The 25,351-nt window shown below is 44.4% G+C and overlaps 2 protein-coding genes across 3 annotated transcripts; one reads left to right on the top strand and one right to left on the bottom strand.

Moving 5' to 3' along the window:
• Positions 1–7,086: 7,086 nt before the first annotated feature.
• On the bottom strand, positions 7,087–12,540 carry supt7l (SPT7 like, STAGA complex subunit gamma). 2 transcript variants are annotated; one of them, XM_036542883.1, is made up of 6 exons: positions 12,466–12,539; positions 11,774–11,820; positions 11,193–11,635; positions 9,641–9,965; positions 8,003–8,240; positions 7,087–7,557 (listed from the first exon to the last, which is right to left on the bottom strand). In XM_036542883.1, exons 3-6 carry the CDS (start codon positions 11,600–11,602, stop codon positions 7,286–7,288), a joined length of 1,245 nt encoding a protein of 414 aa, XP_036398776.1. In that variant the 5' UTR covers positions 11,603–11,635; positions 11,774–11,820; positions 12,466–12,539; the 3' UTR covers positions 7,087–7,285. The 2 variants fall into 2 exon arrangements, with proteins under 2 accessions (XP_036398776.1, XP_036398775.1); XM_036542882.1 differs by lacking the exon at positions 11,774–11,820 and having other exon boundaries at positions 12,466–12,540.
• Positions 12,541–12,805: 265 nt separating this feature from the next.
• Positions 12,806–24,437, top strand: LOC118787501 (solute carrier family 4 member 1 adaptor protein). The gene is made up of 14 exons (XM_036543082.1): positions 12,806–13,687; positions 14,212–14,422; positions 14,609–14,737; positions 15,342–15,402; positions 15,681–15,820; positions 16,206–16,366; positions 16,917–16,986; positions 17,775–17,964; positions 18,472–18,580; positions 18,675–18,957; positions 19,928–20,020; positions 20,573–20,655; positions 20,987–21,053; positions 22,928–24,437. Exons 1-14 carry the CDS (start codon positions 12,809–12,811, stop codon positions 22,975–22,977), a joined length of 2,526 nt encoding a protein of 841 aa, XP_036398975.1. The 5' UTR covers positions 12,806–12,808; the 3' UTR covers positions 22,978–24,437.
• Positions 24,438–25,351: the final 914 nt, after the last annotated feature.

Raw genomic sequence — 25,351 nt, 5'->3', positions numbered from 1 at the left:
GAGACTGGGGCTTATTCCATGCCCATGGCAACTGCGTCAGTCAGGGGGTAGTACTGTTTCTTTGCATTGAGTCCCTGCCTTTCAGATAGGGCCAAGGTCACCTGGCCACTCGTCACAAATAGCCTTGGCTGTCACAGTCAGCCCAGCTGCCTACCTCTGCAAGCCTCGCGTGCAGACAAATGCAGTCTGATTATTCCCACATCACTGATGTCACTTCAGTCATTATTTTCTTTTCAAAAGCTCTTCTTTCTATTTCCAGTTGAAACCATTTGAGTCACTAAATAAGGCCAGGTGCTTTAATCTTTAAGACGGTACATTTTATTGATGAGAAAAGGATAATAACAATAATCATAGTAATATAGTAATGTGTGGTATCACGGATGCACCATCAGTCCTCAGACAGGAGTTAAAGTTCACACATCAGACTTCCAAGTCAGGACAGAAAATGTATACATTTTAATTGATGGATGTGGCATGGCATCAGCATAGAGACTCCATTCTAAGACAGGGTGTCTCTGCTATCAGGGAAAAAAAATCTCAGTCCAGGAGTGGCACAAGATGTAACCATGGTGATGAAACACTGCAAATGTTCCCAACCTGAGCTGTTTTGAAGCTGTTTATCGAGTTATTTCTGGCAAAGCCGCTGGAAACAACATCCCTAGTGTTCTTCCCAGAAGCAGTGTGGCCAGGGGAGGGTAAAATTGATCATATAGAAAACAAAGGGCTAATTCTCTCGGATCCCCGCTGATTCTTAATTAGCGATTGATAATAGGGGAGCTATCGAGCGAAGACATTTTGATATTCACTTCTGCATGGCTTAAGTAGATAATGACTTTTCTCCGACTTTCATTGCCCACTGTTTAATTACAGAAAAGTACCGCTAAACCACTGGCAATAACCAATTTGCTCTTGTATATTTGTGATTTGCTACTTCCTGTGTCTGTGTGGTTTGCATTGTTAGCTGAAAGTTAACATTATTATGATATCAATGCATTTGTATAGATATATATTACACTGACATATGCAAAATATGTGAGTTGTTCATGTGAGTAACTTAGAGTATATCGACATAATATTTTCAGTGGCAGATTATTGTGCTGTAAATGTATATGTGCCGGGTCATGAGAAATTTATGATTTTTAAATGTGAGTAACTTTTCTGTATGGTGAAAACATTTTCTGGGAGAAATATGTTTTTGTTGTGCACCTTACAGGGTAAAAAATCATCATTCACCATGTTTAAAATACAGCTTTTTTTGTATCAGAAATACAAAATACTTTTTCTCCCTGAAGACAAATATGCCAAACGCTCCTTGTTACCTCCCCATCCTCTTTTAACGTGCTGGAATATAGCGTGAGGGAAAAGTTTAATATAAATTCATGATGAAGGTGTTTCAAAGGGGGCTGAGCAGAATCTGCTCACAGGGCTTTTCTCTCATTTCAGCCTCCCCATTTCTCATATAGCAACACTTCATCTCGTCTCACGCTTTTTCGCCCTGCTCCAAGATCCACGAGAAAAGTTGATGGGATTCATCTAATACAGCAGCTTTAGTCGGAGGGATTTTCTATCACTTCTCACTTTCAGGATGTTGAAGGCTGCCGTCTTCATAAATGCAATAGCGGCCCGTGAACTAGAAATAACGCAAAGCGGAAGACGCACCTCTGCACCGGCAGCTGTCCCAAACTTGCGTCTGATTGTTTTTCATGAATAGCAAGCTCGCCGATCGTCCACCAACAGCTGATTCCTTCATGCTTAATTGTGCCTGATCTTGGGACATATGGGAACTTATGTGATATGTGTGTGTGTGTGTGTGTGTGTGTGTGTGTATGTGTGTGTGAGACTAACACAATTTAATGTGAAAGGCAAAAACATAACTCTTCCACATTAGATGCAATCAAAGAATGGCTTTCTTAATTTAATTGTGCCAAACAGACATAAACAGGTTTAGAATTATTAACAAATAAAGCTAGAAAGCCATGTGCTTTGTCACCTCTCATTACTACATCCAGTATAAAATTCAGTTTCTTCATATAAGTAGGAGGACATGGGTTCGTGATGTTTCTATTAATAAGCATGATTCCACTATATCTTTTGCATAGCAGGCCTGGTCTGCTGCTTGGATGAAATTGGTTCTCCATTCCCCAGCCACACAGAGTCTATTAATATCTAATAAGAGTGGGTATTCTGAAAACTGTTGTTTACCTGGTTCATATACTGGGATCCTAAGAATCAGGTTTCTAATTTCTTAAGTTATTTCAGTCTGGTCTTCTGCTGAGTCTATTCCTGTCATTTCAGCACATAGATATTCCACAGGCTTCAGTTCTGACATTTAAAATGCGACTGTAAAAGAAAGTGAATTAAATGTGCTTGTGTGACTGGCTGTGTTGTGGCCTTCTTTGTAATTGACTATTAATCTATGAATTATTCTCTGATCTGGTCTCAAAAGCTGTAACTGGTATCTGTGTTCATCTAAGTGCGTGGATCATCCTTTGTACTGCTGTTGCAATCCTCACAAAAGCTCCGCTTGGTTTTCAGTTCTTCCGAGACTATTTAAAATTCATGTTGAAAGACCACTTATGATTCTCCATCTCTGTTTAAGATTATTTGCATGATTTATTTCATTTTCAAACTTGTTAGTTCATCCAACAGAGACTTCATTTTTAGTTGTTGCATATGATTGAAATCTTTTAGCTGGTTGAAGACATGCATATGTAATAGGGAGTTAGTCTTAGTAGGACCTACTCTACAGGTAGAGAGGACAGACAAACTTGAAATATGGCCCAATGCTACACAGGTTTGTAACTGATACATGTAGTGATATTTCCTCTTATTAATGTTGGGCTGGGTGATTATTTACAGTATAATCAATCAGTGATCTAATGTTCATCTAAAACTTCCTTTTGCAGTAAAAAGTTCCAACAAACCACATATTTAGACTATATCCTTTTTGTTCAGCCACTAAAGATGTATATCAAAATGAATGAGCAGAATATTCACTAATATAATGAAACATAATCAAAATGGTGCAGTGAGGTTTTGTGTGACAATCATTGTGTGACTGGTTATAATTTCTTTCACAGGTCCAGGATAAACATGGTCCAGGTGGTCATTACCCTGTGAGGTGTCATGTCAGTCTCGTAAGCCATTCCAGGGTGAGCTTAGTCTTTTGTGGAGGTGAGCCATGAATTTTTGAAATGTTTGCCTACCTTTTACGTGAGCAATTTCAAGTAGATAAGCAAATGGAGCACCTAAGTGTACACTTAGGGGCAATACGATTAAACATGAATTGATGTGTTGCATTGCCATCCCCTAATGTACTGGAAACTCATTGTGGCAAAGACATTAAACATGTGAACTGCTGTGGAGATAACAAATACCATAAACTTTTTTTAATCACAGACTGAAACAGCAGCATCACCCTGTCTTGGCTTTATTCTTATACATAATATATACAGTACACAGGTCTAATACCTCTGAAAGACTATCATATGAAAGCAATGAAGGCCATTAAGGCAAACTCAGTCTGGAACACATTTAAGCATGGAGCTTGATAAAAGCCCCATTTTATTTGATGTGGGATAGAGACCCTTTCCCCATATTTTCATAGAACAACACAATGTTGTTGCACTTTGTAGCAAGGTACTTACTGGAAATGATTCCAGCAAGACTGTATAAATGGATATGTCAAATATGAGCAACATATGTTTCTCTACACTTATCCATTATGATCAATATTCTTTCATGAATTACTCTGGTCCTTTACAGATTTATCAAAGCATACATATGTTGTATTGATAATATAACATCCTACATGATCTCTGTAATGCGGTACAACTTCAGTCTGGTTTTAAAGAGAAGTCTGTCTGCTGTATTAGCCACACTGGGATGTCCGGCTATTATAGACTTTGTTTTCACAGACTCCAGCGCAACATCTGCTTGTGTTGCCTGCCCTGGGCATTTCACAACATCTTTCAACCTCACAGATAACAGCAGACAAAAAGGACTGCTTCTCTCACAACACCCAAAAGCAAATGGAGCACAGGATTTGAAATATTCCGGCTGATTTTTTGTGTTTCAGAACAATGTCGATGTTTCTTATTGTCATCAGAGGGGCTATTGAATAGCATTATTGGCTGTAATAGCAGAGCCAGGGCCTTTTCTCCACTGTCTCTGAGGTATGTCAGCGATCAACGGTCCCATCTGACTCAGCTTCATCAGCTTTAATGTGTCTTGCCTCGCTTTCACACCCTGTCAACCTGTCAGAGTGCATTGGACACAGTCTTCCAGGGGTCTTGCGATTCACAAAGGGAGCCGTCCATTTTATGCCTGACTAAGAGTCGTGATTCGCCTTACCCTTGGCTCCTCGGAGCACTCTGAGCTCTCCTGTGGGATTTCGGCCTCCTTTATCTCGGCTTCACCTCGCGTGCCAGGGTCTGTTTGAGGGTACATGGTGAGTGGGTGTTAAAGATGTTGGGAGCCAGTCTAACAAGTTTGACAAAAGCCCAATTTTGTCCAGTGTTTTTCAAATGCCTTTGATGCCACACCAGGTCTTGCTTAACTTAAGACTGAAGGCCCAGAGATTTGGGTCTCTTTGGGCCCATGAGGGAGTGCTAACTGGTTAGCCATGCAGTGGCCAAACAGTTAAAAAAACAGAACCACCTCTGAGCAATAAATTTTCATCTTTAGAATAAACTTACACATCCAATACTGTATATTAATTAATTAATTGACATTCCATTATTTGCTTGGCAGACACAGAGCCACTTTAATGGTACAGAAAGATATTCAACCTTTTATAAAAGTGGATATTTTACTGAAGCAATTCCATTTAAGCACCTTGCTCAAGGTTACAATTGCAGAGACCCACCTGGGATCACCTTGCAACCTTTGGGTCACAACATGCTCCATTACAGCTCTATTAATACTAACATTGCTTCGAGCAGTTCTCTCTACTGTCCAGTGTGATTACACTAAACACAGGATGTAGAAATGGCAGAAAGCCATCAATTATAGGTGGGTTCACATTAACCTGTGATATCTAAGAGTGCCATCCACACTCTCACAGTGAAAGGGAGATAAACATTGATTTAGTCATCTTCAGCAGCACACAAATAAAGAACTGAAGGAACCACTGTCTTTTTGATGTGTTGGCAAAGAAAGTGGTGCAATTATATCTGATAGAAAAACTATAGGCCTACAAGCCTTTCAGCTAATATGCTATTTAGTCTCTTCAAGAGAGCTGTGCTATTGTATCTGATAGAAAAAACTATGGATCTTGAGGCTTGAGGCTAATATGCCATCTAGTCTCTTTCAGTGTACAGTGTCGTTCAGCCTATCCTCCCATCAATAAGATATAGGTTATTCCAATTTAAGCAGGAGCCACTTCATGTTGCAACCAAAAATGATCCATAGTCTCATAAATAAAGAGCCTTTTGGGGATAATTATATTTCAGAGCTCAGAACATGTTTTCATTTGCCGATACAATGTGCTGAAAATCACAAATGCCAGTGGAGACATTTGGAATGGATTACATTGCCTGCAAAAATAGAATTGCTGCTTGTTCAGGAGACAGCGGGTTCAATAATGGCAGTTCAGAGTGGAATATTGAACACTGGATTGTCATGAGAGGGACTCCATCTGCAAGGAGGGAAAGCTTTGTAAACACTGGCACTTGCAGGCGCAATGGGGTATAACATGCCTCAGGTTGGAAACAAATTCGGCATGTTCAATTTCTCTCCACAGCAGCCAGTAAGTATGTTTCTTTTACAATAAATTAGTCTTGAGGAAGGCTTTCTCTCCCAACTGTCCTCTAATCTGTTCTAAAATGTCCCTTTTGGCTGGAAGGTCTAGCATTTTTGCTGTAGTTCTCCATTTCTGTAGTTTTTTGTGCCAACAAATAAACAGGAGTGTGATTATACACAACAGGAAGAATAAAAAGCGCAGTCTGTGCCTTCCACATTTAAATTAGTCAAAAATGTATGGAAATCCTTAATTCACTAATATGAGAATTTCACTCTGTGAAATTTCACACTGTGTTTTAAAAGGGGCTTTAAGTATGAGATTTAATCACTGAATGGCAAGACCTTGTTCTGTTGTTTTCAAGACAATATCTTGATTGTGCCAAAAACAACAACAAAAAAACTTCTACAGGTAATCAAATAGCTTTCTCATTAACATGCAGATTTATGCAAGCTGTAATTAATTTGCCATTATCCCGTGATTGATGTCCCTTTGCTTTTTGAAGCAGACATAGGGCTGTAATTACTCCCTGTGTTGTATTTTCTGTGCTGTTCCATTAAGGTAAACAGATGCTAATTTCACCATGTTGTGTTCTGCTAGTATCGAGTAATTGCCAAACACGATAAGAGCGAAATATCAATGGACAACTGAGAGCATTTGATGCTTATTTCCCTCACACAAGAACAGCCCAAGCATGAAGCATAGAGATGTAATTGCTAATTAATATCTCCAGGTTTCTGTAGTTACCACACAAACACATCTACAATGTTATTTACATTCTACTGAAAAGACACACGCAACTCAAGTCCCCAAGGTCATGGCTCCAAATTAGGAGTATTAAAACGTTTTTATCTTTCTGAAAGCAGTATCAGGGATTGCTGCATAATTCAATCCCTTTAGTGTGCTTCACTGTGTGGCACAGCAAAGATAATTCACTGCAGAATTTGTGCTAATTTAAAATGATGGACCCTAATTGGTTCCATTTCATTTGTAAATATTATCAAGGGTTAATCAGTGGACCTATGAATAGTGGTGACTGCATTGATGATTCGATTACCAAATTTAGCCAACTGCTGCCCTTTTCATCAATAGTAGTAGTCATACATTCCGTATGCATTTATTTTTATTATCTGATGTAGTCTTTATTATTCACTAATTGTTCATTCAGTGCCTTAACCAGAAATACTACACCTAACATATCAAAGGAAAAAAAATAACAACTTCCAACTATGAACAGAGGTTTTATTACCAACATAATAACAAACCTGCTCCTCTCACAAAAAAAAAAAAAAGTTTATCTTGTAGCAAATATAAAACTAAAAAGTTTGCCTTTTATAAATATCATGATCAAAAAATTTGGTGCAGTTGTGACATCGCATATTCAAATATTTCCCAACTCATCCACAAACACTTGTCTTATTATGGAACAGGATCTGGCAATACAAACAGGGGTCGGTTTTCTCCGCCTCTAAACTCCCAATGTCTCATGTGACTATCGAACACAACGCTGTGGCCTTGTGTACAGAGAGGCCGGCACACAGTCCCTCACACCTTCTTCATGCGCTTTCTGGGCCGCTGGTTGAAGACGGGCGAGGTGCCCATGAGGGAGTCAGGGGAGTGGGAGGCGTAGCTGCCATCTGAGGCTGCGCCGCTGGGGGAAGGGGGGATGCCCGCCTCGCTCATGGTGGACATGGGCCCCTCCTCGAACACGTCGCCCCCCAGGACGCCATGCCCCGAGACCTGCCCCTCCTCGCCGTCCTGCGGCTCCATCTTCACCTGCGTCAGGTGCCACAAGGGGGAGCCGTTTCCCGCAGCTCCTGCCACAACACAAGACACGGGCAGCCCTGTCATTAAGACGCTACATCGCCAAAGTCAGAAAAAAATGAGTCATACCAAAGTTATTATTTCACTTTGATTTCAAGTTTCATTTGTTGCAGCTGTTGATTTTCTTTTTTGTCCACTTCAGTGCATGAAACAACTTAAAACTAACAACTAACCACCTCTGTCATTCTTTCTATACAGCGGAATATCATTGTTTCACTGACCATCTTGCTAGACAAAATATCAGCAACTGTGTGTCCTGAAGATATTAGCAATGCCTCAGGATGTCAGTGATTCAGTTTACTGAGCAGCAGAATGTCAGCATTCCCTGCCCTGTGCCCAGAATGTCCATGGCTTGTTAGGTACAGAATCATTGTTTCAGTGGCTGTGCTGTATGCTAGTGTAACTGTGAGTCGGCGTAGCTCTTCCTCAGCAGCATACCTGAGGTGTGTGGGGAGTTCTCTCCCTCCAGTCCTCCAGCCAGCCGCTCACTGGGGGCCCCGAGCACCCCAATCGGCAGTGCCTGGTCCCCAGACGCTAGGTCAGCCTCAGGCTCCTCGCTGACAGGGAAGGCAATGTCACTCATCGGCTCCTCTTTGATCTTCAGTGGCTTTGAATCTTCCACGGCCTTCTCTGGGTTTACCAGCCTCTCATATTCCTCTGACAGCTCCCGACTTACCTGCGAAAGACACAGTCAAACACGCCTGCTCATCAATCAAAATATATTACATACAGGTTTTTTTATGTCTATCATCAGTCCACCCAAATGTACATCTATTTTAATGACTGGCACACCGCCATGAAGCGGGAACCCAGAATCTGCAATCTCTGCTGGTGGGTAGAGCTGCAGTGCTGACTCATTTCCAATCAGTATGTGAACCTCAATCGACCTGTTTCTCACCTACTCCACACAGCTATAAACCACTTGCCCACATTCACTTTAAAAGTCTGGTGTAGTCTGTTGCATAGCACAGTAGAGTCTCTTCTCTCCAGCCTTTGCTGATATACTGTGCTCCTCCTGTGCTGGCCATCTGAATAATTCCACTTTCCTTAACCTCCCAGTGAATTAATGAGCTTCCAACCACCATCAAAAAACAAAAGTCACCACCTTCTCTGAATACTCACCTCTACAGACAATACCTGGGTTTACTGAACCAGTAGTTGTCCTAAATTTACATGGATGTACAAAGGCTCTTTCAACTTTATCAATTATGTGATCAGAGTTTGTTTTCAATGTGGGGTTCAACATAATATTTGCCCACTTGTCTGAGGCTGGTAAAAACGTGCCGGGCAAGTAAAACTGGCAACTGACTTGTCCGACCACAGAAGAGACAATTCAGAGCAAATTTAGCATTTCCGTTAGCTAAATCACCACCTTCAGTGTTCCCACCATAAGGCAAGCAGGCACATCGGTAGTTGTGTATGGTTTTTTTGTAAAAAGGAATGAGGCAGGTCACATTGGGTCCTGTGACCAGTCATACCTTAGCGCTTTACCAACAACTAGCTACTTGTGCCAGTGGGAGCAGACTGAATCAACCACCTAGTGTCAAAGTGCTATAATGAGCATAATTATTTTCTGCCCTGTGTGCCTTTCAAGGCCGCTTAAAGGTTGCCATTCTGGTCCCTCCTTGCCAAAAACTTCTAGTGTTTCTCAACCACTGGGTTGCAAATTGGAAGGTCACGCGAGAAAAAAAAACTCTGTCTGCTATTTTTATGATGTAACAATACATGAATGCTTTAATCATACCAATGAACAGCAGAGACGCCTACTATTGTGTCACTAATTTTTATGTGGTTGTCCCACCTACAGAAAGTTACAGCTGTAACAAGCTGTCTAGTTAGTTTTATAGCTATCTCTTGCTTGGTTAGAGTTTATGTACCTTTTTATTTATGTATCTTTTATATGTAACTTATATATATATACACATACATATATGTGTGGCTATCGTGTGATCTCATCAGAAGCATGTAGCTGTGGTGTAGTCTCACCTGAAGCATATAGCTGTAGTGTGGTCTCACCTGAAGCATATAGCTGTAGTGTGGTCTCACCTGAAGCATATAGCAGTGGTGTGGTCTCACCTGAAGCATGTAGCTGTGGTAGTCCTTGATGCGGATCTGCCAGAAGCGCTGCAGGGCCAGTACGCTGCCGATCCCCACCTCGTGGAAGACCTGCTCCACCACGTCGGGGAAGGGGGTGGCGCCGAGCCGGGCCTCGCGGTCCACGGCCACCCGCAGCAGGCGGCTCAGGCGCAGGTAGTGCTCATGGACCAGGTCCGTCAGGGTCTCCAGCACGCTCTCCTGGGCTGACTCAAAGCCGGCGTGAGCCAGCACTGTGGCCACTGACTGGTAAAGCAGCTGCCTGCAGGAAGGCCAGCTCAGCTCTGTCACCGGCTCCCCTTTACCCCTGCAGATAGAGAGAAATGAGATGTTACTAACACAATACTGGGAGAGCTGACTGTATATACCAAATCCAGTGAGACATCTGATCCCATCAGACACATTCACTGAAACAGTAACCAATCACAACTAATACATGCACATAAGAGTTACACATACCGTGCAAGTCATACTCCAGACAAATTCACTCTACACAGAGCATAACCTGGCTCAGGGCTTGCACTCACTGACATACAGTGTTTTGTAGTTTGCAAAGAGCTGGAAAAGCATAATATCACACATCGTGAGCAGAAATCCACACAATTAAATGATGGCCTATTGTTTTTGGCAGAGCGCTAATTACTTTGTCAACATTTGCTTCAAACTAATTTGTGAAAGTTGAAGACATTATTGGTACCACCTCCTGAAAACTGCAAAACATTTCCAAGCAATGAACATCCTCCAATCCCTGGTTGCTTGTAACATTAGTTCTGTTTTGCAGTCATTAATTACACATTGTTTGCTTCTTAAAAGTGATTTATTACAATCATTTATTGTTTTTTTAACACTTATATTGTGTATTCAGGTCTGTCTGCTTGCTGAAAGGTATGTTGCGTAATAATAACAATACTACACAAACAATTAATTTAAAAGTAAACATACACAGCTTGAATGCAGCAAACTCCTGTATTCTCACAGGACGGAAGAAAAGAAGGTGCTTTTGGCTTTTCTGTCGAGTAATTACTGTTGCATATAACACTAGCCTTTCAAAATGGCCCAGGGGCATCACAGTGTCTTTTCCAGCAAGGATCTTAATTAAATAAGCAGACTGAAATGCATTTTACTTGATTAAAGTTTAGTTTTAACTGATTTTTGAGGAGATTAGTATAAACCAATTGCTGATTTTGAGGGCTTAATTAAAGCAGGTGCAATGCTTATTGTAATTAGAGGCATGCATTCCAAATCACTGGGAACATACACAGAATGACAAACACTTAGGGGACAACTAGATTCCCACATCTATCTGACCACACTGCTGCAATTAAACTACATCATTACATCCAAACTGCAATTGCTGTTTCACTGTTTCAAACGGGCTGGAATAAAATGGGCAGTATGCTTTTACTTGTAACACAAACACACTTCTGCTTACATTTGACTTTCCAACAAGCAGGTACCTCGTCTTACTGAGGATATGACAAAGATTCTCCAAGTCATGTGAAGCCTAGATGTCCACCGGCAAAGGGACACTCACTTGTAGAAGTCACTCTCTGGGTCACTGTGCCTCAGCTGGAATGGCTGGTGAGGGGCCTTGCTGTCCAGGGGCAGCAGGTCATCAGGGACAGCAGGCGTGGGCGGCCTCGGCGGCAGGATGTCACCCTCTTCCAGCCTACCGGCACCCTCTGCGGGTGGCTGGCCCTGGGCAGCAGCCAGAAGCCCCCGGAGGCGGCGGGCATGCTGGCAGAGCTGGACCGTGTGTATGGTAAGGCTGCAGGGCTCTGAGGGGATGTCCAGCATGGTGGTGGGGCGCGGGCGGTGGGCGGACGGCTGGTGCAACGGGGGGTCCTGCATCTCCACCTGGCGGAACTCCCGCTGCAGGAGGTCGAAGGAGCTGCGGCTGGGCGGAGCTGCCTGGACTGGGATCTCGCCCCAGTACCGCATCATCCTGGCTCCCCTGTCAAAACTCCTCAAGGAACTCTAGGGGAGAGGCAAGATCAACGTTGTAGCTGGAACACTTCAGCATGCAAGCTTTGTGCTGACAGGCCACAGGTTCTTAAGGCATCTATCATCAACCACTTGGCTGAATTAAAAGGGCGAGCCAACTAATAGACCTACCCCAATTACAGGACTGGACCAGCGAATAGTACACCACTGATGAACAGCTTGTTTCAATCAGCAAATCCAAACAAAATTCGATACACAAATTAAATCATTAGTACTTACAAATGAGTAATCAGTGACTTAGTAACATTCCTTTCCCAGTCTTTCAGGTCTATGTAAAATACTCGCGAACTAGACTTACATAGAGTAGGTTGCGAACTTTAGCTACAAAGCACATTAGGTTGTTGCTGCCACTGCACGGACACTGTTATCAGGGACAATATCGAGTTCATGGCATTCATTACAATAAATATCTTGTACTGCATTAGAAAAAAAATCATTCAAAATGTTTACAATAAAACTACACCGACTACACCAAAGAGACGTTGCTCATATTTAAAATGAAATAAAATAGAATACATTAGTAAATAGTCCGAAAATAGTCGAGACAGCATTGGAAAATGTCGCTACTACCAAGTGTTTGATAGCTACAGTCTCCTCCCCGACTGGTGGAATGACAGAATATACATGCTGAAATGACAGAATAGCTATACATGTTAATACACCTAACTACAGCTAACTAGCTAGGTAAGGTGACTATGTATGGAAGCAAGCAATTTAAGTCAGACCAATTTCGGCAAGCAAAATAAATAAATAAATCCCAACTTCAAACATTACTTCTCATATCTGTCTGTGAAAGAACTTACAAAAAACTGGACAACACCCCCTTCAATAAAGAATACCCTGGCTTGTTAGCTTGCTAGCTAATTGTCGTGAACCACAGTACAGGCGCTGTTCCATCTCATATTTTTCTCCGTGTAAAACCGAGCTCGATTGAAATTATTCCTCTACCTATTGTTGAAGATATCGCTCGTTAACAGATATAGGAGCGCAAAGACAGCCTCAATACATTATTTTGTTCTGTATATATCATGATAATGTTATAATGCATATAAACAATAATAAAAAAATAAAACTACATATCATATGGAACCTTGTGTTTTCACAAAACCCGGAACGGAGGCAGTTGAGGGTCGTACACAATAAAGTATGGCGGATTCCACATGCAAACTGAAAATGGAGAATACCCCCGATGAGGAGATGGATATTGACAGGGAAACAGAGAAAGACACAACCGATGTGAATGCGGGAGAAACTGAGACGACAGAGAATGTTAGACCTGCTGCTTCAGAAACTGAGGACCCTTTCAAGAAGCCTGCTCTTTTTGCTGCACCCTCGATTGCGGGGAAAAGAACAAGTGGTGCACCTACTGCCGCCAGAAAGATTTCACCTGAGTCCAAAGACTGCGAACAGCAAGATAAATCCGAGAAGGTATTAGACCCTGAAAATCTCCCTGCAGCTAAGCCAGGACCCGAACAAGAAAGCAACTCTAACAACAGCCATTCGACGCACGAAAACGTAAGCAGAACGTCAGACAGCCTCGATCAGCGGGAAAAGGAAAGAAGTAACGGCGACTCTACCAAGACTTTGCAAGAAACAAAACCCAGATTCTCTGGTAAACCACCGCCGGTTGGCAAATTTAAACCCGCGCCTCCGTTGCCATACACCGAACCACCATGGGGTGGTATTAGTGAAGTCCCCTACTCTCTCGAAATACTGAAGAATGGTACCATTGTGGACACGGTTCCGCTAACGCAACGGAGCTTTTTCGTGATAGGACGATTACCAGGGTGCGATGTGTCCTTGGAGCATCCTTCAATCTCTAGGTATCATGCAGTGCTACAGTACCGGGCACGCTCCGGGGAGCATGGAGGTGTCGGGGAAGAGGCAGGCTTCTACGCCTTTGACCTGGGTAGCACACACGGTACTTTTGTCAACAAGAACAAGATCCCTCCAAAGACCTACATCAGGCTGCGGGTGGGACACGTGCTTAAATTCGGAGGAAGCACTAGACTTTTCATCCTTCAGGTAAGATGTGAGAACCGTCTGGATCAGCAGGAGCAGTGTTATCTGATCACGGAGGATAGCTAGTATAACATTTAACTACTTTAAAATATAACTACTCGATGATTGTTCGAAAAGTAAACCTTGTAAAAATTGGGCATGGTCAAGGCCACTCTGATTTGTCGTGCATACTTCACCGAATCATTCTCCTATTCTTGTTTTATATAGTAAAGCCACCACACCATACCAAGACCCCTCACCATAAACTACTGTATAATTTGATTCTGCAAATTATGACGAAGTGGGGTTTTTTTTCCTCATGTTAATCAGTCTTCAAAGTTAGTGCATAACAAGAAGTCCAGGTGTCCATCAACTACCTAACGTAACGTAACGTAACCTAACGTATTTTGCAGACTTCTACTTGAGCAAGAAATGTAAATTTTGGTGCAGAGGCAGGGGGTGTGTCAGTGATTGAGTGCAAAAAATAAGTATATACACATCTTGGATGCACTACATCTGTAGGCTAACCTCTTTGCTCTGCCCTGAAGGGACCAGAATTTGACGAGGAGGCGGAGTCTGAACTGACAGTGACTGAGCTGAGGGACCGAGCTAGGAAGCAGAGAGAGGACCTGGAGAGGAGGATGATGGGAGATGGCTCAGACAATGATGATGACGAGGAGAAAGAGGAGCAAGGCGAAGGGAAGCCCACCTCCAGGGGGAAGGGTTCCAGCGAGGAGGCTGGCTGCTCTTGGGGAATAGGTCAGTCACAGGGGCAAGGGAGGGTGGGGTGAGCAGCTCCAAGACAAAGAGATGTTATTGCAATGGGCCATGGAGGAGCACACCATTGTAAAAAGACTACAGTGTCCATATTATCACTTAAATTGATGTGTCCAAGTCATTATTCATTTTCCGCATGTCTGTGTGTTCTCTCTCTTCTCCTCACAGAAGAGGATATTGTTCCAGATGAGGATGAGAATGAGGAGAACCCTTTTGCGACAGAGTTTCAGGAGGACCAGGAGGCAGCCTACCTGAAGGACCCCAAGAAGGCCCTACAGGGCTTCTTCGACAGAGAGGGTATGGATTTAAGAGAGAGCTCCGTGAACTTAGGTCCAGCCAGCCTAAGCTGACTTCTGTCAAAAGCCGTTTTGTTATTCCAGTGGTGATTTAAGTCCCTGTGTTTTTTTGTGTGTGTGTGTGGGTGAGAGAACAGTGGCAAACCCAGCAGGCTGCAGTGTTTTACAATTAGTTCGTGATCAAAAAGGAATCTTAAAATGCAACCTGATATTCTGCTAGTGTGAAAACACAGGCTAGAAGTAGGTCATTTCCATGCTATCCCTTATCATTATTAATCCAGTGAGAGGTGGATAGGTGTGTTGTACTAAGTTGTCCTCTGGTACAAGACAACATGGTTTTTATAGACAAGACTCCATAATATGAGCATTAAGACACTGGCCTTATGTTCTTAATTTAAAACATCCTAACTTTTAAGTGTTTTTTTCCCAGTCAGAATAAAATCTAATTATGAGTCATTATTAAAGAAAAAAACATTTACATGTCTTCACATTCAAGAGTTATTGTGAGATTGCCATGCAGAAGAGATGGAAATTAATGCAGTAGCTGACTCAAGACCTTGAGCAGCTGTCCCTGTGGGTTTATTTTTTTTTCTGTGTAATTTCAGGGGAGGAGCTGGAATATGAGTATGAAGACAAAGGCCACGGCACCTGGCTCTGCAGAGTGAAGTAAGCGCAGCAGCGGCTGTTTATTTAGCCCCTGTTTCAGCTGTTTGATCAGTCGCTTTTCAGTCTGCATTGTGTAATGTCAGTGTTTGACCCCTCTGCACTGAACGTGCCTCTTACGCAGAACTGCTCACTGAGATCAGGTGGGCTGAAAACCTTAGCCTTGACTGAGGTATGTTTTAAGTGGAGCATGCACCTGGAGGCTGAGGATGACTAGTTCAAAGCCAGCTTGTTGGATTTGTCACTGGGGGGCTGACTCAGCTGCCCTCTCTCTTGCACAGGTTGCCTGTGGACGATGCAGCGGGCCGGCAGCTTGTTGCTGAAGTGACCCACACGGGAAAAAAGAAGGAGGCGGCAATACAGTGCTCACTGGAGGCGTGCCGTATGCTGGAGGCACGGGGCCTGCTGCGGCAGGAGGCAGGTGGGTAGGCTGAGAGGGGGTGGAGTCTGGGCTGCTCTCATGCAAATCTCATTAAGAATAGTTTGATATCTAAATAGTTCTCTGTCAATATATTCTCATAAACGTAAGGCTAAAAGCTACAACAAATTTTGCATTCTTCCATCTTTCATGAATGGGATTGATTTGTTTGTTTCTTTTTAAATTTGTTTAAATTTGTTTTTGATTTTTTTAAAATTTGTTTCAGCTGAACCCTTATGCGAAATACTGTGTCAGATTTTCAGTAGTCACAGTTGCAGTAAATGCTGTCAAAATGATTACAGGTCAGTGTAGGTTTTCCCCTCTCTTATTCTCTGACATACCTTGCACCTTTCTGTCTCTTGCCTTGACTCGTTAATGGCGGGCTCAGTCTCCCGCAAGCGCAAGAAGAAGAACTGGGAGGAGGAAGACTTCTATGACAGTGACGACGACACATTCCTGGACCGGACGGGCTCTGTGGAGAAGAAGAGGAAGGAGCGCATGAAGAGGGCAGGGAAAATCGAGGAGCGACCCGACACTTACGGCTCACTGGTACCATTCTTGCACCACCTTATTCCAGAAACTGAGTCAGACAGACCTGCCATAGCACAGTGCATGACAAAGCAAAAGCCTTATGTAGTAACATATTAGCGCCATTCTCATTCACACTGCACCTCTATTTTTTTACTAATATACCTTGTCATAGATTATAAAGACAAAGAATGCACTTTGTGTGTGTGTGTGTGTGTGTGTGTGTGTGTGTGTGTGTGTGTGTGTGTGGAGATTGCAGGATAAAATCCCAGGTGGAGCATTGTCATTTTAGTCTTGAGCAAGGTGCTTAACCTAAACTGCTTTAGTAAGTATCCAGCTGTGCAAATGGATGTGTAAATTACCACAGAGATGGCAATCTGCTAAGCAAATAAACATTGTAATAAAACAGAGCATAACAGTAAAGTTGCCTTAGCACTGAATGTAAAAGGAAGTGGAATGTTGAAGTGATACTGTGTTGAAAATGAGATTACTTAGTGATGAGTCTTCTCCTGTAGGGAAAGTCGATTGGCATAACTGAATATGGTGACACTCACATGGCTGTTTTCTCTAGGTGGAGAAGTTGGCAGGGGTTGAGAAAGAACTGGCTGAAACAGAAAAGAAGCTCAGTGCTTCAGGGAAAGGTGAGTGCTTGCTCAGCAAGGACTGTTTGTTTCTTTTCACTTACCTAGTTCATTTTGTTCGGTACAATAAATTACAGAAGAAAATGTATTTTCTCACCAGAAGCATTTTGTGTCATTACCAACAGTGCTATATTTCCAGCCCAGGGGCACCCTCTGCCAAATGAATTTAAACCATGTGCACAGCTGATCAGGATTGTGGCTGTTTATTTCACTCAGTTGCTCTTCTCAGTCGGCATCCTTTCACTGTGTTCAGTGTTAATATTTCTCAAGGCAGCATTCAGTGCAGGTTTCATTTTCAGAAATAAAGTGAACAATACACAGCAAAAGTTCTTTGAGATACACAGTGCAAATGAGTTCTTCCAGTTGGGATCAGGGCAGCAGTGTATCATAGTGGTAAGGAGCAGGGCTTATATCAAAAAGTTTGCTGGTTTGATTCCCCACTGGGGCACTACTGCTGTACCCTTAGCCAAGGTACTTAGCCTAGCACTGCTTCAGTAAATATCCAGCAGTATAAATGGGTAACATATACAAACTAACCTGTAAGTCGCTCTGGATAAGAGCGTCTGCTAAATGACAATAATGTAATGTAATGTAACGGGATCCCAGTCCTGTGGGTATGGAGCAAAAGTACATCTGATCAGCGCTGGGTAAGTAGTGTAGGGCACACATCTCCAGACATACTTCTCCGCACGTCCATGTCACCTGCATGCACATTACGCTCATATATCCATGTGGCCGTCTCACCTGTGTGTCCCTCGACCTGTGTGTCTGTGTGTCCGTGTCTGCAGGTGGATCGCAGTCGTCCTCGGAGGACCCGCTGGACGCCTTCATGAGCGCAGTGCACAGCGAGAGAGCCTTGGATGCTGTGGAGCGCAGGAAGCTGCACTTGCACATCACCGAGCTGCGCAAGGAGGCACAGCGCCTGCGCAGACTAGTGGACATCACGCGTCCTGCGCAGCTGCCTGCGCTGCAGACAGGGTGAGGGGGGGGATTGTTTTCTTTCCTGTGGTGCCATAGACTGATATCCTCAACACATGCATTGATATGTTGATCATTTCAACATCTAGTGTATCAGAACAGGACACTCAGTGCTGTCTTGGAATCCAGTCTATCTAGGTGCATGAAAAATAAATGCACCGATCAGAAAGCTCTTGGAGATACGAGAGAAATACAAGAAAGTGTTAAAAGCACACCTTTATTTCAGTTTCTACATCAGCACCTCATGGATTACTAGTCTGATAAGTGACATGCTGTTCGATGTCCCTAAAGGTTATTGTCAAGTAGTTTCCCTGTTAAAGGTGATTTCTGAGCATCATGGTATTTAGTGTGTGAAACTCTATCTGTACTCCTTGGGCAGTTACAGGGCTCCTCACTGTCAGGTTATGTGGAGGAGGACATCTGCTGGCTACAGAGCTAGACTGTGAGCAGGAAGATGCCCTTGCTGAGCTTTTGAGTTTGACCAGCTTCACGGTTTCCTTCCTCCAGGTCTGGGATCCCTTCCTCTGAGCCAGAGAAGCCCAAGAAACCCATCCTGCCTCTCTTTGGTGCCATGAAGGGGGGCAGTAAGTTCAAACTGAAGACTGGCACTATAGGGGTGAGTTTGACCAGCTGCCCAAATGCAGTGTTGTTCAGAGGGGGGGGGGCAGGGTTTGCAGCTCATTGAAGGTGAACTCTGGATGCTTCCACAGAAACTGCCTGCGAAGAAACCAGATCTTCCCCCAGGACTTTTCAACATGAAGGAGCTGCCACCTGGAGGAGAAGAGGAGGAAGAGGAGGAGGATGAAGAGGAGGAAGGGGAGGGTAAAGACAAGAGCACTTCCCAGGTGGCGACCTACCGACAGGAAGGTGAGGCAGAGTCAGACAGATCAGCTGCAGAAAGAGCAGCTTCAGAGAAATCGGCTGGAGAGAGATCATCTTCAGAGAAATCAGCACAGCGGAGACAGCTGCCAGCCCAACCCCACAGCACCACAGGTTTGGCTTTAACACTTAGTAATAGGCTGTACCAGTTCACATATCACTTCCTGTACATCTTTGTGTTTGGAGGAATGTGGTTCTTTGATTTCAAAGTTACTTAGATTTCAAAGATCTTACGAAGACACACACGTTGTGAATTTGTGTCCTTGAAAGGACATGCTGTGTAAGGCTGTCATTTGATTTTCATATCCCAGCAATCAAATGAAAAATTTTCAATGCACCATCGCTAAATTGTTTTAGTGTGAAAACCTCAGTTTATTTACATAGCTCAATTGATATTGGCTTCAACGTTCAGCAACATTCAGTTTAATGTATTTTGAGAATGTTGAAGCCTGCTTCTTTGTTTATGATGCAAAATAATGCCTGGTGGATATATACAGCTTGACATCTGGAATAAGTCCATAGATAGGTCCATAGATCTGACTGCATGGTAGTTGTCCAATCTATTGTTCTTATGTAGTGCACTTCACTGTTCTCTTGTGAGGAATGACACTGGAAATACTATTGGTTTGCTCATTTTAATGCAGGTGTACTTCTCTTCTTCACCATTAGGTGGCAGAAGAGTCTTATTTTGTGCAGAGCCACAGCCACATTTTAGTTGAATGGCAACATGGCCACCTTGTCGCGTTAGCATGGATCATCCAATCACAATAGTCTAGTGCTGCACTGACTGATTGTGATTGGATAGAGTATGCTGTCACCGAACTGAAACCAAGTTAACCAAACTCTCCATCTATGGCCCTAACTTGGTAGAGATCGTGACCCTGGCTGTTAGCATCCAGTCCATCTTTTCATTCTGAAAAAATCCAGTCTGTTCCTCAAGCTTGTGGATGATTTTTCAGGCTGATGTTGACATTAGTCAGTCCCGAAATATGAGGTTGTTGCACTTGTGGAAGGAAGGAGTATTAAATAAATAAATGTTGCCTGAACTGTTGTGATGAGTGTGTGTATGTGTGTGTGTGCTCAGGGAGCATGGAATTCGAGGAAGAGCAGAGGCCAGACAGAGCTGGGGGAGAGAAGTCAAGCCCCCTCACAACAGAGTCATCCATACCTGCACAAGGTATACATTCCTGGTGTGAGTGTTTATACATGCAAGTGTTTGTGCGTGCATGAGCATACATGTTAACTAAGTCCCTGATGGATTTGTGTGTGTGTGTGTGCGCGCATTTACATGCAAGTGTGTGCCTACATGAGCATGCATGTTAACTAAGTCCCCTGTGGCCCCCTTCCTGTGCGTGCACAATCTTAGCTGTCCTCCCAGTGTTTAACCCTTTTGAATGTGCATATGTGCATGTCCACTTGTGAGTAGGCTGTCCAAGTCATGCAAAGCTCCCAAGCGTTACCCTGTGTGTGTGTGAGCAAGTGAGAGAGAGAACCAGCTTAGCTCATCCAGCATGGCCCACTCTCTAAGTATACCCCTGCGTGCGTGAGAGAAGTGTCCGGTTAAGCCGTCCAAAGCAGGCTCCTTCCTAAGTATAACTGTGTTTAAAGAAGGGCCTTTGTGGCCACTGTGGTAGTGTGCAGCCTCTGTGATTGTTTGTTGCACAATTCTGTAAGCAATAGGGAGTACAGGGGAGGGAGTCCTGTGTTGAATTAGCTCCTCTCTACTCAGGCCCTAGAGATGGAGAGGAGAAAGCACCAGCACAAACCAGTCCCAAGAAGAAAGAGAAGAAGAAGGTGTATGGCCCCAGCAGGGTGAGTGTCCTGTGGCTCTGAAAGGCAGCTTCAACAAGTGGCTCTGAATCAGTGCCCCTGAGTGTCAGTCTGATACATCATATCACACGGTCTGCACTAGAATTCCAACCCACTGTTTCTTTTCACCGAATGTACGCCAGCAGAAGAGTAGACTTGCGACACAAACCCGCCCTGCTCTTCCTCTTGAGTTTTTTGAGAGGAGCGGCTGGGAGCTATCGTGGCTGGGTTCTGTCAGATTTTTGTGTGTGAGGACTGCCTAATGCAAACAGAGCCGTGGCTGTGTGCTTGTGTTGGGCCTGCTGTCTTCACACAGTCTGTTTTCTGGCTACAGCCTCCGACGTTGTCAGCCCAGTACCCCGACGACGACCCCGACTACTGCGTCTGGATGCCCCCTGCAGGTACCACCCCTGACCCTCCCCCTTTTTTCCACTGTTCAGTAAGGACTCTACAGCACATCGGTGATAAGCACACTGTTTCAGTCACCAAGGGTGTAAGTTTAACTGATCTTATGAGACCCAGAAAAGAGAGTCAAAACTGAAAAAGTTTCAATATTGCAGTAAATGCCTGAAGAACTGCTAGCGTGGTAAGAACTTGCTGCACATGTCGCCAGAGAATTTTTTCCTCATGTAGCCTTAGGAATGTTATCGTTTTCCTCCTTAAATCTGGCTCCATTTTCACTTTGCCAGTTCTGTGCTTTCAGGCCGTCTCTGGATAATTTGTGCCTTGTGGCAGATGAAACCACAGCCAAGGACGGCATCACTACAGTATTGAAAATAACTAACGGCACAGGAGTCACTGTGATGTCACCAGTAGAGGGGTTCATCCTTGCATGCGGAGCACGCAGAAACAGAGTGTCAGAGCAGGCGTGCATACCTCACACATAAAGCACAGCGAAGAGATGCCTCATATCAAAGGGAGCGTCTGCAGGCTTCTGTTGCACGCTCACAAAGCGAGACTCTGAAATGCTGTAGCTTGGCCTTTGTGGGAGGGAGAGGAAGTAAACAGGCTTTGTAGCTGACAGATGTTTGTGAAAAGGGGGAATTCACGTGGCATTTTAATCAGGGACCTAAGAATGCACATCAAAGCTGTCCTGCTACGATAAGATAAGCTTTCTAACGGTATTTTGTTTTCTGCAAGCGAGCTGCAGACCCTGCCAAACTCATTGCAGGGTCACTTGATGGCATGCAAAGTCTTTCCTAATGTACAATTAGTTTGTCAGCTGAGGGGAGGTTGAGTGTTGCTTGCGTTTAGGCACTGTATTGCTGTCTTGATATTGTAGATGTATAAACTTTCTGTGTCATCTTATAGCTGAAAGAACAATACAGGTCTTATATATAGTGGTATATAGTGATGTTGGTAAATATGGTGCATAGGGCTGGTGTAAGTTAAAAAAAAAAAAAAAAAAACTAGCTGAAAGGAAAATGAGAGGGAGGATCTGTGTGTTCTTTACAAAAAAAACTGACTGTGACACACCAGCAGCAGTACAGAGTGGAGTTTAGGGTTAGGGTGCTAGATTTGTGACCAGACAGGCATTGGTTCAGATCCCCTGAGGACATTAATATATTATCATCACTGAGCAACTGTAAGCAGTCTGCTCATGTTACTGGTAAAGGCCATCTGCAGATAGATAGCTGTAGAATGTAATGTGAGCGCAGTATAGCCCATCTGTAAGGGCACCTAGGGTTAGACTCGGACAAAACTGTCATCTTACTTTACAGCTATCCTTTAACATGCGCATATAGGTACAAATCTGGGTACAGGGGGAAAGGCAGGGGAACAGCGACTTCAATTGCATAAACCAGTACAGTGTATTATATTACCTCATCTTCTGATTTTTGTGTAGTTTTACAGGGGCACAATAAAATATAGATGAATAATTGAATGAATGAAGTAAGTGGGCATCAACAAAAAGACTGTACACATGAAAATGAACCCCAGGGCAAGTGTATAGCTGACAGACCAATTGTAACATGCTTTGTTATCTCTGGATTACAAAATTTGCAGTTCTTTTTCTTTTTTTTTTTTAAACTAAACAGGCCTTGTAGTTCAATTTTGTACACACAGAAACTCACATAATTCAAGACACAAAACTCATTGCAGTTACATTGACTCAAACCTTAAAACAGCCATTCCCAGGAAGATTTACAAATGCACGCTGCCCTCAGCCAAACACTTTCCACATGTTTGACAGCATTGTCTCGCTGAGCAACCCCAGGTGGTTTTTGAGAGGTATGAGATATAGCTCACAGTGGTCTCTTCCGTGTCCTTGCAGGTCAGTCTGGGGACGGCCGCACCCACCTTAACGATAAGTACGGCTACTAGAAGGAGCAGGGGTTGAGGAGCCTTCCTCTTCACCCACCCTCATCTTCATCAACACCACAGCAATCGGACACACCAGCACTTGGGCCTAGCTCCGCATTGCTTTCCCTGTTCTTCTTTCCACCGTTTTCCAGTAGTTTCCATGGCCAGGTTGGAAGGGCCTGTTTAATGCTCAGCTTGGGACTGTGGGACTGTACCTGACTCTGCACTCTTTCCTTTATGACCCCCTGTCTTAAGTGACCAACACTGACTGTGGAGGAAATCAAGAATCAATCAGTAAGAAAAGCACTTGACTGATTTCACCACCACACAACACTAGCAATGCTTAGCCTACAAACCCAGCCAGGTTGGCATATTCGTACCATGAACCAAGGATCCCATAAAGAATTGAGCAGCTGGCCATGTGACCTCACTTGGAGTCCAAACCAGAAGAAAACTGGTACTCTCCTGATTCAGATGCAGACTGGGGGATGATGTTGTATGAGCAAAGATACCTTTCTTCTGCTTTTGCATCCAAAGCTGAATCAGATGCTAAAAGTGATCGGTGCATCTTCATAAGAGTCCCAGACCTGATCTCCTGTACCTGCCCCTGTTCTGGCCCAGCTGGATTTGAGGGCTTTCAGGCATCTGAACACAAGGCGTCACACCCGGACCAAAGGAGGTCGAAGATGTATTGGGGCTGAGTATATTAGCCTGACCCAGAGGGATTTCCTTTTTAACCAGACTGGACAAGCTGCACTCGTTATGATTCTCCATCACCCCTCTCAGACAGGATTACTCTGAACCTCTCCAGCCCCCCCCCCCCCGCCAGCCCAGCCAGGAGGCAGCTGCACCCTAAGTTTCCCTACGGACGCAGACTTGTTTTGCCCGCGTGAACCCAGACCTGACCGTGACCGGGTTAATGCCTGCTGAGTCAGTTCAGCACAGCACCCGGGACGCCCGTCCAGACAGCGCTGCCAGGTCGACGGGCTTGGAAGCTTTTCAGCGGAAAAGGTTGGGTTCCCGCAGAAAGAAACCCGGCCCTCTTCGTCGTACGGACGCCAGCTGAGCCGATTGGCGGGTCCAGGAGCATTCCCGCCCGGCCTGAGCCGCCGACAGGTGGCGTTAGATTGGAGAAAGCCTGGGAGAGGTCCCTCGGAGGAGCAGAGGATTTGCTGGCCATCTGGTGACTGGTGTCACGTTATGGGATATAAGCAAGCTGATAATGAACTGAGCGTCAGAAGTGTATATTCCTGCCGCCCTCTCAAAGCACTCTTTTACCAGATCTTAATTACAAGTGACTCAGCGTTGGGAAGTGGGCGTGTGGCAGGCTGCCTGTAGCAGGATTAGGCAGCCTGAGAAATCCCACAAGGCGTTTGTTTGCTCCTCTCCATTTCCCCGCGACCAGTGGAAGGAGCGTTCCCTTTTTGAAAGTCATCTGTGTGTTTTGTTACTGATGTTTGTAAAATAAAATGATCTATATGGAGGCAAATTTGGTCTGGTTCCTTCTCGGATGTCGTGGATCTGTATGTAAACCTACTATCAGTCGATGCTAAAAACAGGCTATGCTGCAAGGCGTGTTGACTGTGTCCATCTACCCCACCTCCAGCTGCAGTTCTCCGTCTCTAAGTACCCGTTCTCACATTCCCTCCATCCCAAATCCCACAGCTCCCACCCCTCCTAATTGCTTCTCTCACTGCCTGCTCGCTGCCTCCACAGAAGCGCCGGGCTGACGTCAGCCGCTTGTTTTTTCCATCTTTATGTCTGATCTGGCGCTCAGAGGCCTGCAGTTGCAGCCCACGCTGAAGCCGGCGTGATGATCTGCTTTTGGGGGGAGAGGGAAGTGGGGGTCTGCAGGCTTGGCAGGTTCTCGCGCACACACACAACACACATACACACACACTGTCCTTCATGCCTTCACACCACTAGCACTTGCCCTTTCTCCTTGCGCAGACACACAGTGTCCAGTCCAGCTCGGCCCGCTCCCCCCGCTGCATGCTGGGAAGTGTCCCGCTGGTCCTCCAGACAGCGCGGGCCGCTAGGTCCAGCGAGATCTCGGCTCTGGGCCGGGCCCTGCTGGGTCCAGCCGAGGTTCTGGCCCCGTCTCTGGACCCACGCGCTCATGAAGGACGAAGTGACCGCCGTTTCAACTCCAGGAGCTCCAGGCGGGTCTGGGACAGAGGCAAACCTGAAAGCAAGGCAGCCAGGGGGAAGGATGCACCCCACAAGTAGCCTGAAGATGGGGCGGGGCTGCTATTCACTGATGAAGTTTTCACACCAGTGTGTTCTAGCCTACTGCCTTGGCTCCATTTCATTTTTTACTTTGTCTTTACATAAAAAACATCCCGCAGCATCATCTGATTTTGGTCAAATTTGGAATCCTTATATATCATGTGTC

The sequence above is a fragment of the Megalops cyprinoides genome, chromosome 12, assembly GCF_013368585.1.
Source record: "Megalops cyprinoides isolate fMegCyp1 chromosome 12, fMegCyp1.pri, whole genome shotgun sequence".
In the NCBI taxonomy this organism is placed as follows: domain Eukaryota; kingdom Metazoa; phylum Chordata; class Actinopteri; order Elopiformes; family Megalopidae; genus Megalops; species Megalops cyprinoides.
This window is presented reverse-complemented; position numbering and strand designations above follow the sequence as displayed.

Excerpts from the sequence above, each read along its gene's own strand:
- supt7l (XM_036542882.1), bottom strand. The coding sequence starts at position 11,602 with ATGATGCGGTACTGGGGCGAGATCCCAGTCCAGGCAGCTCCGCCCAGC. Across the intron at positions 8,241-9,640 it reads ACCACAGCTACATGCTTCAG|GTAAGTCGGGAGCTGTCAGA; the intron begins GTGAGACCACAC and ends TGTCTTTCGCAG. Across the intron at positions 7,558-8,002 it reads GAACTCCCCACACACCTCAG|GAGCTGCGGGAAACGGCTCC; the intron begins GTATGCTGCTGA and ends GTGTTGTGGCAG.
- LOC118787501 (XM_036543082.1), top strand. The coding sequence starts at position 12,809 with ATGGCGGATTCCACATGCAAACTGAAAATGGAGAATACCCCCGATGAG. Across the intron at positions 13,688-14,211 it reads CTAGACTTTTCATCCTTCAG|GGACCAGAATTTGACGAGGA; the intron begins GTAAGATGTGAG and ends TCTGCCCTGAAG. Across the intron at positions 15,821-16,205 it reads CCTGCTGCGGCAGGAGGCAG|TCTCCCGCAAGCGCAAGAAG; the intron begins GTGGGTAGGCTG and ends TGGCGGGCTCAG.